The sequence below is a fragment of the Pongo pygmaeus genome, chromosome 5, assembly GCF_028885625.2.
Source record: "Pongo pygmaeus isolate AG05252 chromosome 5, NHGRI_mPonPyg2-v2.0_pri, whole genome shotgun sequence".
NCBI lineage: Eukaryota > Metazoa > Chordata > Mammalia > Primates > Hominidae > Pongo > Pongo pygmaeus.
Genome location: NC_072378.2, coordinates 113,900,296 through 113,912,541, shown reverse-complemented (window position 1 = coordinate 113,912,541; position 12,246 = coordinate 113,900,296). Strand labels below are relative to the sequence as shown.

At 44.9% G+C, this 12,246-nt stretch overlaps 1 protein-coding gene and 1 long non-coding RNA gene across 2 annotated transcripts; one reads left to right on the top strand and one right to left on the bottom strand.

The window, feature by feature from the left end:
- Positions 1 to 2,535: 2,535 nt before the first annotated feature.
- Positions 2,536 to 8,699, bottom strand: MARCKS (myristoylated alanine rich protein kinase C substrate). Its single transcript, XM_054492264.2, has 2 exons — positions 8,157 to 8,699; positions 2,536 to 6,320 (listed from the first exon to the last, which is right to left on the bottom strand). Exons 1-2 carry the CDS (start codon positions 8,256 to 8,258, stop codon positions 5,427 to 5,429), a joined length of 996 nt encoding a protein of 331 aa, XP_054348239.2. The 5' UTR covers positions 8,259 to 8,699; the 3' UTR covers positions 2,536 to 5,426.
- LOC134739749 (uncharacterized) lies at positions 6,790 to 8,646 on the top strand. The gene is made up of 2 exons (XR_010126764.1): positions 6,790 to 7,591; positions 8,051 to 8,646. It is a non-coding gene; the product is annotated as an uncharacterized LOC134739749 (long non-coding RNA).
- Positions 8,700 to 12,246: the final 3,547 nt, after the last annotated feature.

Sequence of the window (12,246 nt, the reverse complement as noted above, 5' to 3'; positions counted from 1 at the left end):
CATCTATATCCCTGAATGATAGTTTCCACAATCATCAAAGTAATCTTTAAGAATTGCCAAGAAATCAAATAATGAAAATGTCAGTTTTAAAAATAATTTTAAGGCATTGAAATAGGAAAAAAAAGGTTTTTGGAAAGTCAAGTTTTTATCAAGACTCCTTGTAATTAGATCTCTTTTTCACATCCTTAATTTTGGTTGTCTCCTGTAAAATTATCTTTATTAAGTAAAGTCAACACAGAATCTCAGAATAATTATTTTTATAGTTGAAGTATCCTTCCAAACATTTCTTCAAGCAGTAATTTTGCAGCATTTTGGGGTGATTGGATTACCCATTTGGAGGATTGAGATGGAGGAAAAAGGGGAGAGGGAGAGTACCCTGTTACAGAGAAAGCAAAATACTATAGAAGTGGATTGCTGAATATCTTGTTCCTTGAATGCACTTCAACACTGCACATTAGTAAGCACTATAAAGAATCAATGCAAACATTAATTTAGCTTTCTCAACATTACAGTCTGTAAATGAAATTCTTTAGATTTAAATTGATTACTATAAAAGGTTTACTTTTTTTCCCTTCTTATATTTCCGAGGGCATACTATGCCACTTAGCTGTGTATTTAACTTCATTTAGCCTCTATCAAGGACCTGAAACAAAATGCTTATGAAGAACGCTATTTTGTCTTGGCGCAGTGGCTCACGCCTCTAATCCCAGAATTTTGGGAGGCAGAGGTAGGTGGATTGCTTAGGCCAGAAGTTCGAGACCAGCCTGGCCAACATGGCAAAACCCCGTCTCTATGAAGAACGCAAAAATTAGCCGGGAATGGTGGTGCATGCCTGTAATCCCAGCTATTTGGGAGGCTGAGGCACAAGAATTGCTTGAACCCAGGAGGTTGCAGTGAACTGCACTCCAGCCTGGGCAAGAGTGAGACCCTGTCTCAAAAAAAAAAAAAAAAAAAAAGCTCATATTTTGATACTAGATGGTTGTTAACTTTGTAATGTGGAGTTTGAGACCATAATTACCCCAGAATTCTATAAAGAGTTAGTTTATTTTTGAACATTCAAATTTCAAGTCTCATAAGCAAAAATTAAAAAAAAAATGTTTCATTCACATTTTCAACACCAATCTATAAAGAATTTTCTTTCTTAAGAATGAAACACAACTTATATATCTAAATATGGGGCTTCCCTTACAGTGGTCTTGAAAGGTTTATTCATTAATTTAGTTGATGCTTTTAAGATTCAAAGTATTTTTAGAATTTAACAAGAAATGCCTATTATCCAGAAGACAGTTTTTCTAAATGATGCCAAATCCTCATCTTTTGAGAAAAGGTATGGCTTACAGTAAGTCATTATCACTCAAAGTATTAGGCAAGAGATCAAACTATGTATTATCATTTTTTCTTAAATATGAGCCATAACTATAAATAAGGAGTGATTTCCATATGTCTCTGAAAGAGGAATTTCAGAGAACCTTTTGGGTTGAATAAATTCCAGACAAAAAATTGATCTCAGTTCCACCTACCTACAACTTAAATGAAGAACATATGTAAACAAGTAACACTGAAAAGATTGCTTTTTATAATTCATTAGTGATTGGCATGTTACTAGAATAAAGGTAAAAGAGAAAAAAAGATAATCTCATTAGTTTTAGTCAACTACACCCAAGTATATCTATTGAATACTTTTAAAATATTGAAAACATATAGGAAATCCTAAAGTTGTTGAAATTGACACCTAACATTTTAAAAGTATTTATTTTCCATTTTCAGAATAGCATTCTTGAGTATAATTTAAAAAGAGTGCTGGAACTTGAATCCCCAACAGGGGGGACTGGAACATTTACAGATTAAAAGCATTTTAAAATTCCTGTGTGGCACACTCTACTTTCATAGGATGTGGAGAGGGGAAAAAAATGCTCAATTTGCAGTGAATGATTAAACGGAAGTTAAAATCTAATAGATGTCTTACTTAAATACTTTTAAAAATTTTCAAATTTGACTGAGGCTACATTAAACTATACTCCCCTACCAACTGCTAGTCAAGGATCTATCTAAAAAATATGACTGCATGTCCAGGGATGTGTGGTGGCTCATGCCTGTAATCCTAGAACTTTGGGAGGCTGAGGCAGGAGGATTGCTTGAGCCCAGAGTTCAAGACCACCCTGGGCAACATAGTAAGACACCTGCCTATAAGTAAATAAATAAACATATATAGATATGGCTGTGAAAAGTACCTTACCCCAAATCCTTAATTTTAATTGAAAAGATATATTGTTTATATTCATATGATTAAAAAAAATTGCATTGTTTCTCAAATATATTATCAAGTTCTATCATTAACATTTTTAATTGGCTTGGGGGCATACAACTCGCCCTCAATGGATATAATTTTATTTGTTAAATATAATGCCAAGCATATCATTTAAATCTCTTAAACTGAATGCTTACCTTTAACACTTAAGATTTAAAAATTTTCTCTAAAAATATTTGCATTTTAAAATAAAATTTGTAAAAAAAATCCTATTTTAGCAGGCTTGATTATATCAACTGGTAAAACTTTATTTTACAAGCAATAGGAATTGGATCAAATGATTATTATAACCCAGAGGAAGTATTTTGTAACCACAGCAAATGCCATTATACATACTGCCAATACAGATTTAATAGACAATACTGAACTGTACAAGAGTTATTTATTTTTCCTTAATCTCAAAGCTATTTTTAGTAATACAAAAAAGCCATATTAACATTTTTTTCCGTTAGAAAACATGATGTACAAAACTTTGGATGAAAAGATACGTCAAATTTCATTTAATCACTTGGAGGAAAATCCACCAACTCCATCAATACCACCCAAAGTGTTTTAGGCAGTGAATAAAATCAAAATAATGCATCTTAATAAATTCCAGCTGTTAAAAAGAACAAACTTAGCAATATATAACAGTTTGCTACACAGGATTTTTGACTATTCACTTTGGGAGTTATTTTTTAAAATCCACTTTTTTATTGAGTCCTACTACATACCAGGCACTGTACTTGGCCATCTAGGTAACTAAGAAAACGTTGGTTAAGATAGGAAAGACCCATAAATCAGTCCTTTGGTTACCAAATTCAATTTTTAACTTTCAAACATCCTCCAAGATCAAGAAACCCTAACTAAAAATACACACCCTTCTAAGTGTTATTTGATTTTATTAGTAGCAAGGGTGTTTGGTAAGGTCATGAACCACTATTTTTAATCCATTATTCCAATTAAGAATGCGTATCGAAAGCTAATTTGTTATTTTTCTAATGAGTTTAAGATTTGGCATTCAGTTGTTACACATGTGGTTCAATGATTGATCATGAACCCTAAACTGCACACTGCTCAAAAACAGCAAAACAGATGTGCATTAAATGAAATAATAGTTTTTGATACATATCTTAAATTTCAATCAGTTTAGGGTCCATTGAAGAAAAAGATATCCAGTTATCAGGTGGCAAAGAGCAGAGGAGGTAAACGAGTAAAGATTATTAATATTCAGTGAAGTATTATTGTCTATCTTATCCTTTGAGTAACAAGATGCTAACACACTTTCAAAAAAAAAAAAAAAAAAAAAGATGCTTAAAACTATGCTAAAGGCCCATGAACTGACATCATCCATTCAACACCATTACTTTGTTACATAAACCTGTTTTCTTAAGGTAGAACATATTATGCAATAATTTGGAAATTAGCCAAGCACTAAGCAATTACAATAGCAGGTAATACACCATCAATTTGTGAAACACATTTGGCCACATTTCATGACCCATCTGCAGTATGGATTCTATAGACTCTCACTCAGTTTAAAATTTGTTTCTGGACCTGAATGACAAGAGAATGGCTTTATGAAATTTTCTCATAAGACATTTAAATAGTCTTAGGTTCACACCCTTTTTGTTCTAAATGATTTAATCTGACATGCTATATAACTACAATAAAAATAATTATGTTCAATTCTTAAATGAAAACTAAATGCCAATAAATGGTAACAGATTTGACATGGAATGTTGTAAGATCTTCCTCTACGTAATCTGACACTGCGGATTATGAATTTCAGAGCTTGAAAACTTCAGATTAAGAACCACAAGAAAATTTACTCCTGATGGCATGCAAGATCTTCCTAAAAATTAACCTAAGACCTAGAAGTCTCAGTATTATTAGAACATAAAAAAACACAACAAATTTGTACATTTTATTCACATTTATTTTTCGCTTTTAGTGTGCTCACAGAAAATTAGAACACCTTAAGCAGGAGTTTAATAGCAATTTTTGTAAGCAAAGTTACATTCCATCTCTAAGTCAAATTGGTCAAAGCTTCTCCAGTATTTACAAAACATGATAGACAAGATGCTACACAAAACCATTGCATCTGAAGATTTTTTTTCCTTTATTCTCAAAGACGACTGGAAAAGAAAGCATTATCTGCTGTAATCAAAAACATACCACAGTATAAACAGTAACCATTCCACTTATCACAGCTTGGTTGAGTTTAAAATTTGTGTTTTAAAAGGTCCAAGATGACTGCAGTTTTACAAAAATGGGCAGGGTGGAAAGTTGCAAACTTCATGTGCTTCTGGATATCAAGATTTGTTTTTATACAATAGTCACAGTTAAAAACACCCTGCTGGTAATACATAATTACACTTTATTAAGGTCATAAACCAGCAATAAACAATAAAGCCTATACAACTTGTAGTTCTACTTAATCACTGACTGGTACAGCTAACATGAGATAAGTGAAAAGTTCCTATGGTTTAAATGAACTCCTAAGACTATGATCGTTTTTTTTTTTTTAATCTGGGTATTGGTGTTTTTTCTTTTTTCCTCTTTCCTTCTTAGTCAAGACTTGTAGTGTTGTAAACCTGCCTCACAAAATACATGGTAATAACTTTTCTTAAAAAAAAAAAAAAAAAGACAACCTTTACACCATTTCTAGTGGCACACTATTTTGGCAATGTTATGCACCACTTCAATTTTCCCATTGTGACCCCTATCACTTCATTTGATATCCCTTTTTTGACCCACCCATCTCCTTCATATATGGGCATGTCCATAGATTGACAAAGAAAGTTTACATTTTTGAATAAAGATGCAAAGTATGCAAAAACATTAATACTGATGCGAAAAAATAAAAAATAAAAGAGAAACAAGGCAGAGGAAGAAGGTGTTTAAGCTCTCCTCGACCTGTTGGAATGGTGGTTAACAGAATGATTTGAGATGGGATCTGTGGGGAGGGGAGAAAAGAAAAACAAAATTTGGTGCTTAAAAAAAGTAAAATAAAAAAAGACATCTTTAAAATCAATCCCTGGTTGTAGACAAGTTCTCCAAAACCAGTACCTGGCACCACTCCAACAAACAAACAGGGGAGAAAAGTTCTTCGATTATCTCACAAAAGCTTGCTCCTTTACTCTGCCGCCTCCGCTGGGGGGGCTTCTGGACTGCACTCGGGCTGGGCCTCCTGTGAGGTGGCTGCGCAGGCTGACGAGGCGGCGGCGGCCGCGGGCTCCTCCGCGGGGGCGGCCTCCTGCTCTGGGGGCGCGCCAGGCCCGGCGGCCGAGGGGGCCTCGCAGGCAGCGGCGCTGGCCCCGGCCTCCTCGGCCTTCTTCTCCTCCACCTTGCTGGGCTCCTCGGCAGCCTTGGTCTCGTCGCTGGCGGGCGGCTTCTCTGGCGCGACAGCGGCCTCCTCGGGCTTGGCCTCCTGCGGGTCGCCACCCGCCGCCCCCTCCTCGCCCTCTGCCGCCTCCTCGCCCGGCGCCGCTGCCTGCTCCCCGGAGGCCGCGCCCGCCTCGGCGGCGGCCGCAGCTGCGCCCCCGGCGGCCTCGTCCTTGCCGCCTTCGGCAGCAGGCGCCTCAGCCTCACCGCCCTCTCCAGCCTCCTTCTTGTTCTTCTTGAAGGAGAAACCGCTCAGCTTGAAAGACTTCTTGAAGGAAAAGCGCTTCTTTTTTTTTTTCGGGGTCTCGTTGCTGGGCGAGGGCGTGGCCCCGTCCTCGGCCTTGGGCGAAGACGTCGAGGAGGCGCCCGACGCGGCCTCTCCCTCCGCGGCCGTGGGCGAGCCAGGCTCGGCAGCCTCGCCTTCCGCGGGGGCCTCCTTCTCTACCGGGCTGGCCCCCGCCTCGGGGGCGGCGGCGGCCGGCTCATCTTTCTCGGCCGCGGAGGGCGACGCCGCCCCGCTCCCGGCGGCCGCGGGCTCCTCCTTGTCTGCGGCCGGGGCGCTGCCGTTGGCTTGCAGCTCCTCCTTGGCGCCCGACTCGGCGGCCGCGGGCGAAGCGTCGCCGTTTACCTTCACGTGGCCATTCTCCTAAGGGGCAGAGAAAGCGGGAGCGTCACTGAAGCGGCCGGGGCGCCGCCATTCCCGCCCCCAGCCCTGGACCGGGAGTGCCCCGCTTCCCCCTAAGGCCCCTGTGGCCATCGAGACCCCATCCCCGTCGTTACGGGGAGGGAGACGCGGGTGGATGCCCAGACGAGAGCCCCCACGAACGAGGAAATGGGCACCGCTGCCTGGAGACCCCCACCAAAACGCAACTGTAGCCCCCAAGTACGGCAATGGCCTCCCAGCCGTTCAGCAAGTGCCCTAAAGACGAAGTCCGAAACGTAGCAAGCAAAGGCTAACCATGCCAGCCCTCGCCTTATGGGGGGCTTGAGGGAAAAAAGGTGCCAGGGAATAGTTGACACAGCAAACGCCCTTTGGAAGAAGGCACAGAGCCAGAGCTGGTGGTTCGCGCCTACGTTTCACATCCCTCTTTCTCCCTAAATACATAAAGGCCTTTTCGAAATACCAGGAATTCCCAGGGGGATCACAGCACTCGAGCCAGGAGCGCCCGCGCGGGGCCCTCGGAGCTCCTGCGCCCGCCCAGGCCTTTGGGACCGGCAGGGGGCGCTGTGCCTCCACCGCGCCGCGTTGGGCGCAGGCAGCCGAGGAGGGGCGGAGTCGCCGGGCCACCCCGCCCTGCCCAGCCGGGCCCTGCCCGCAGGCCGAGGCGCCCCCGAGCCCGGATCGCGCAGCCCAACAGTCCGCAAACAAAGCTCAGGTGGTTTCCTGGCCTGCCGGTCGGGCTGAAACCAACAAGGCAGGGGGAAACCCATTATTTCTGAGGTCTCGCCTCTGCCTCCACGCCCACCTTCCCCTGCGATTCTGCGAAGCCTGGGCGCGCCTCGGCGGCTCATTTTGCATTTTTAACGGGTTTAAAGCCTCTTGGCAGACCTCGCTTTCCCCAGTAGGTTAGAGCAGGCGAAGCGACACGATCTCTTCTCTAGGAAAAGAGGCGTGGTGGGTGCCCAGTGTTTGCGAAGCAGCCACCCATGGCCGACCTCTCGGGTCCACCCAACCGTGGCTATCTGCCTGGGTCCGGGTAGCGCCGGGCGGCCCCCCGCGGGTGGTCGAGGCGCCACGCACAAGAACAATCCCAACCGAAAGGCACGAATCGCCTCTTTTTGACCATCTGGAAAGGTTCTTAAAAGACCCACCGAGTGTTCCCACCCCACAGATACCATTTAAAAATCAAATGGGTGTGTAATTCCACAGACAGCTACGAATAAAGATTTAGGACAGTGGGAAAGCCTCATCAAAAGGTACCGAAGCCCTCTGTCTAGCCCCAGCCAGCCACCTTTCCAAGAACCCAGGGCACGCCGCCGCGGCATACAATAAGACAGCCCTTCCCTCCTCGCCTTTCTCCACCACCATCCCCATTGCGCCCCCCTTTCCCGACTCCCCCCCGCCACACACAATCACACCACCAGTTCAGAAATCTCGAAGACAATCCAGCTTCGACAACAAACCCGAGAGCCACCCAAACACCATTGTGCCCCCAAACACAAATGCAACCTGGCTGGGGGCGGGGGAGGAGGGCACCTAGCTAGTCACGTTCTGCCAATCTCCAAACCACGCCATTTTAGACGATTTATCACTCCTTTCCTCCTGTCTGCTCAAGAATTCTCCAGGATTCTAAGGAACCACTCCTTTGGTGTGGGGGGAGACCCCGGCTATGAAAAATCCACAATTTAGGCTATCCATTTCCATTCAACTTTCAGACTAGAATCCAGCCACACTCCTCTCCACGAATGAGCCTTGGGAGCCACCAGGAGGGAAGGAGAGAAAGACACCAAATAAACGACCACAACCACAGGTAGAATTTACCTGCCCGTTCGCTTTGGAAGGCGACGAGGCCACAGCCGCCTCCCCGGGCCTCTCCGCGGCGGCTTCTCCCTTCGCTGCGGTCTTGGAGAACTGGGCACCCATGCTGGCTTCTTCAACAAAGAAACTCAACAGATCCAGGAGGGGAAACAAAGAGCCTCGGGTTGGTGTAACGACGGGGCGAGCAGCAGCAGCAGCGGCGGCGGCAACAGCGGCAGCGGCACACACACCGGAGGGAGGGGGGTGGGGGTGGTGGAGAAGACAGAACAGAACCGATTAAATACACTCCGGATAAAAAAATTTTAGTCGAAGAGATCAAAAAGCAGCAGCACAGGAGGGAGGGAAAAAGGGTGGAAAAGTCGAGCACAAAAAAAGGAGCCCAAGTGTAGTTCGAAAAAAAAAGAAGTAATAAAAAAAATCCCAGATTTGTAGCCGCACTGTAGACAAGAGGAAAATGGAGAAATCTCCCTGGTTGCTAATAAGATGCGGGGTCCAACGCCCAAGTGCACAGATGAATGGGCTCGCGGGCGCTGACGCGGCCCCCGCGCGCGTCGGCCAATCCGCGCGCCGCACAAAAAGCAGGGGGCGGGGTCTGCGCGCCTGGCGAACAATGGAGCCGCGCTTTGCAAACGGTTTGAAAATCAGCCTCAGACCGAGAATTAATGTCCTCCAAATAAATAAATCAATTAAAAAATACATGGCACTCGCCTCTCTCTGCTTGAAAATAATAATGCATTTCTTGATTGGCTTGCTTTGTTTGGAATTAATTAACGCGGGAGGGGGGTACTTGTGCATCGGGGCGGAGAAAGCGTTAACTTGACTCGCATTGACTCTCGTCGGTCTATATCCGTGTGTCTCTCTCTCCACTCGCTCCCCTCCCCCATCTTTCCGTGTGTTTATGTGTATGTGTGTGTATGCGAGTGTTAAAGACAATGGTTGCGATTTGTGTGTTTGCAGCATGTTTTCTTTCTTTCTTTTTCCATATTGGTTTTACAGATAATGCTCAGGGTTTGTTTTTTCAACTGCTGCAATGGTTAAATCGTCCCAAATTGAAAGGTATTTAAACCACGAAGATCGAATTTCATCAAGCGAGATCGCAAGTTAGAATTAGGTCTGTAGGCCAGATGTGGAAAATGCAAAAGCGGCAAACAGCGAAGCCACACTCCCTTCCCTCTCCCACATTGGCATGAAATAAAATATTTTGAGATTGGCTTTGGGCGCTCAACAAATTCCCCCTTCTCTGGCTATTCCCAATTAGTGATTTTTTTTCCCACAATTCAAAGTGAGAGCCATTTACAGAAGATCGAAACTCTTCGCGTTTTATCACTGTTTTAAATGACATAATTTTCCTCTATGGTGAAATGAGACACAGCCTCGAGTAGACGAATCCATATTTACAGTTGGGATGTTATTCGCGTCAATATGGATCGTTTTCAGCCTACTGCCAGAATCGAATGGACTCTTTTTGAACGTGTGAGTGTGTGAGTGTGCACGCAGGCGAATGTGCTCCTGGAAGGAAGGGAGGCAGCAGCAACGATGACATTCTAAACAGGATTGCAGTTCTAAGGAGAAATGTTCTGCATGTTGAGAGAGAGCAAGATCCCTGAGCTCTCCAAGTCTAACTTGGGTTAGAGGAAAAGCTTCTATAATGGTACACAGGATACCTCCATCTGTCACTGCACTCCTTGCCACCGAAGTACCAGACGCTTTTTGTGCGTGAGAGACAAGGCACTGACTTAAAGTATGGGGGGTGAGGGGGACCAAGGAAACAGCTTAATAAGCATTTTCTTCCCAAAGTTTTCACTCGTGGCAAAATCACACCACCTTTTCTCGTTTACATTTGGTGATCCTGCAAGGAATAATCTTTCGCTTATGAAGGTGAGAAGCAGTCGAGGGAATGGTTCATTTCTCCTGGTGCTGGCTCTGAATTCTCAAACAGTTTTATTTTCTGCTCATTGTAGGGAAATAGGTCACACTCTGAGTGAAAAAGACGGTTGGTTCAAGCCAGTAACTCTTTGTTCAAGCGTTGCTTTGAAAATCACCAAGCTGAACATTGTTACGTGAAGCTTCGTCTTCTCACTGTCCAGTTCCTTCAGATGCATTATTCGACCACGGTCATATTCCCCAGAGCTGATGTAAAGACGTTTCCGTAGAAATGCATCTTGCCAGCAAACGTGTTATTACCCTTAAGAGAGCCTGCTGGCCTGGCCCACGACCCCAGCCGCCAGGATGGACGCGAATCCCTTGTATTAGCAGTTCGAACTTGAAAAGCCAACTGGGCTGATCCGACACCACCATCCAGGCGATTCCCAAAAGCCCATTTAAGGCTCTTGATTTCCCCCCACCCCCAACGTGAATCATGCCCCTTCCTCCGCATCCCCCTCCTATTTTAAATTGGGGTGACTGCTAGCTCGCTTTCAGATTTTCTCCCAGACGCGTCCTTAGCCCTCCATTTGGGGGCTGCTTTTATTGCTCCTTTGTTACCAGGCTGCCGTGTAGCTTTCCCCCCTTTTCTTTCTGGTACGCCTATTTGCCTGGTATCGGCTGGTCTCCCTGACAACGGCCGGGGAAGATTCGGAGCACGGGGCCGGGGAGGGGGAAGAGGCGGAGCCGGCGCTGGGGGTGACGGTGGGGGAGACGGGAGCTGGGAGTGGTGGAGGGGAGAGGGGCCGAGTGAGAGACTGGGAGACAGACTGCGAAGCAGATGGCCGCGCGAGGGGGCGGGGTGCGGGCGGGGTGCGGGCGGGGCGGGGCGGGGGACAGTCCCAGCGTCAGGGGCGCAAGGGAGCCAATCAATTCCCGCAGCAGCTCCGGGGCAAAAAAAAAAAAAAAAAAAAAGTGTAAACACATAGATTCCCTCCCCACGAGCGGTCTCGGTCTCTAGTTTACAGTAGAAAGATGATTTCTTTTTGATACGCAAGCGCATTCTACGGTAGCTGGAAAGCCGACGGTCCCCAGCAAGTGGCAGGCGGAGGCTCCTTGGGGGCGCTGCCGGCGGCCGCTGAGGGCTGGGCCACCCTTTCCCCAACCTCCCCCAGCGACTAGTGTCGTCCAAGCAAGGGATTTCTTTAGCTTATAGGGAAGGGGGTCCCGGCGGTGGATGGGTGAGGAAGAATGGGCCGGGAAATGGGAAACGGTTGTGGTTCTTCTTGAAAACCTGCATAATGACAGGGAAGGAAGGCCAAGAACGTGGAACTAGTAGGGAAGCAGTACAGTGCAAGTGTGGCTCCTCAGGAGTTTGGTGTGCTCACACGCAGAGTTAAAGGTTTCAAATAAAGCGCCAAAAGTGTTTATATAAATATGACTAAAGAACCCAAGAGTTCATAGTGAAAATGTAAAACCGGTGTCTGTAACCAAATCAGCAGGAAGAAACGGTCATTTATTCTTTATTTGTACTCCCCTTTCACCCTGCCCTAACATATTTGCAAGATAATAATAATCTGTATATAGGTTTTTTTTTTTTGAAAAAAAGAGCAATTTATTTAAGAGACCTGTTATTTTTCTGCAAAATGTTAGCGTTGGAAAGAATTTTAGAGACCATTCCACAAAATCTTGAGAGCCCAGTGTGCCAAACACAATAATCTAGATCTTGTTTTCATATCATTGAACAAGATAAACTCAGTCTCTGACCTCAGGGGGCTTCCAATTTAGAAGATCATCTGGTGAAGTTGAACTGGAGCACCTGGCTTCCCCCTCTCAACGATGAAGAAATAGGCACGAGAGCGTTGCCGGATTTCTCAGATGGTAGAGCCACGAATAGAGCTCAGCCCCCTTGATGATTCTGAGTCCTGGCTTTTTCCGCCACTGCCAGTGCTGCCATCTTCCGTTGATGGCACAGATTCACTCAGTAGGTCAGTCATTCATTCTTAAAGTATTTATTAAGGTCCTCCTAAGTGCGAGGAAAAAGGCTTTAAACATCAGCTTACACCAGGGACAAATATGGACATGGTCTTTCTTCTCGTGCAGCTTACATTTGTATTATTATTTCTTAAAACTTCTTAATATGTGAAGAAAGAAAGGAAAAACAAGATTAACTGTGTGTTTAAAAAACAATACAAAAGATGACAGCCACTTTGTAGATTCCAAATTAAAT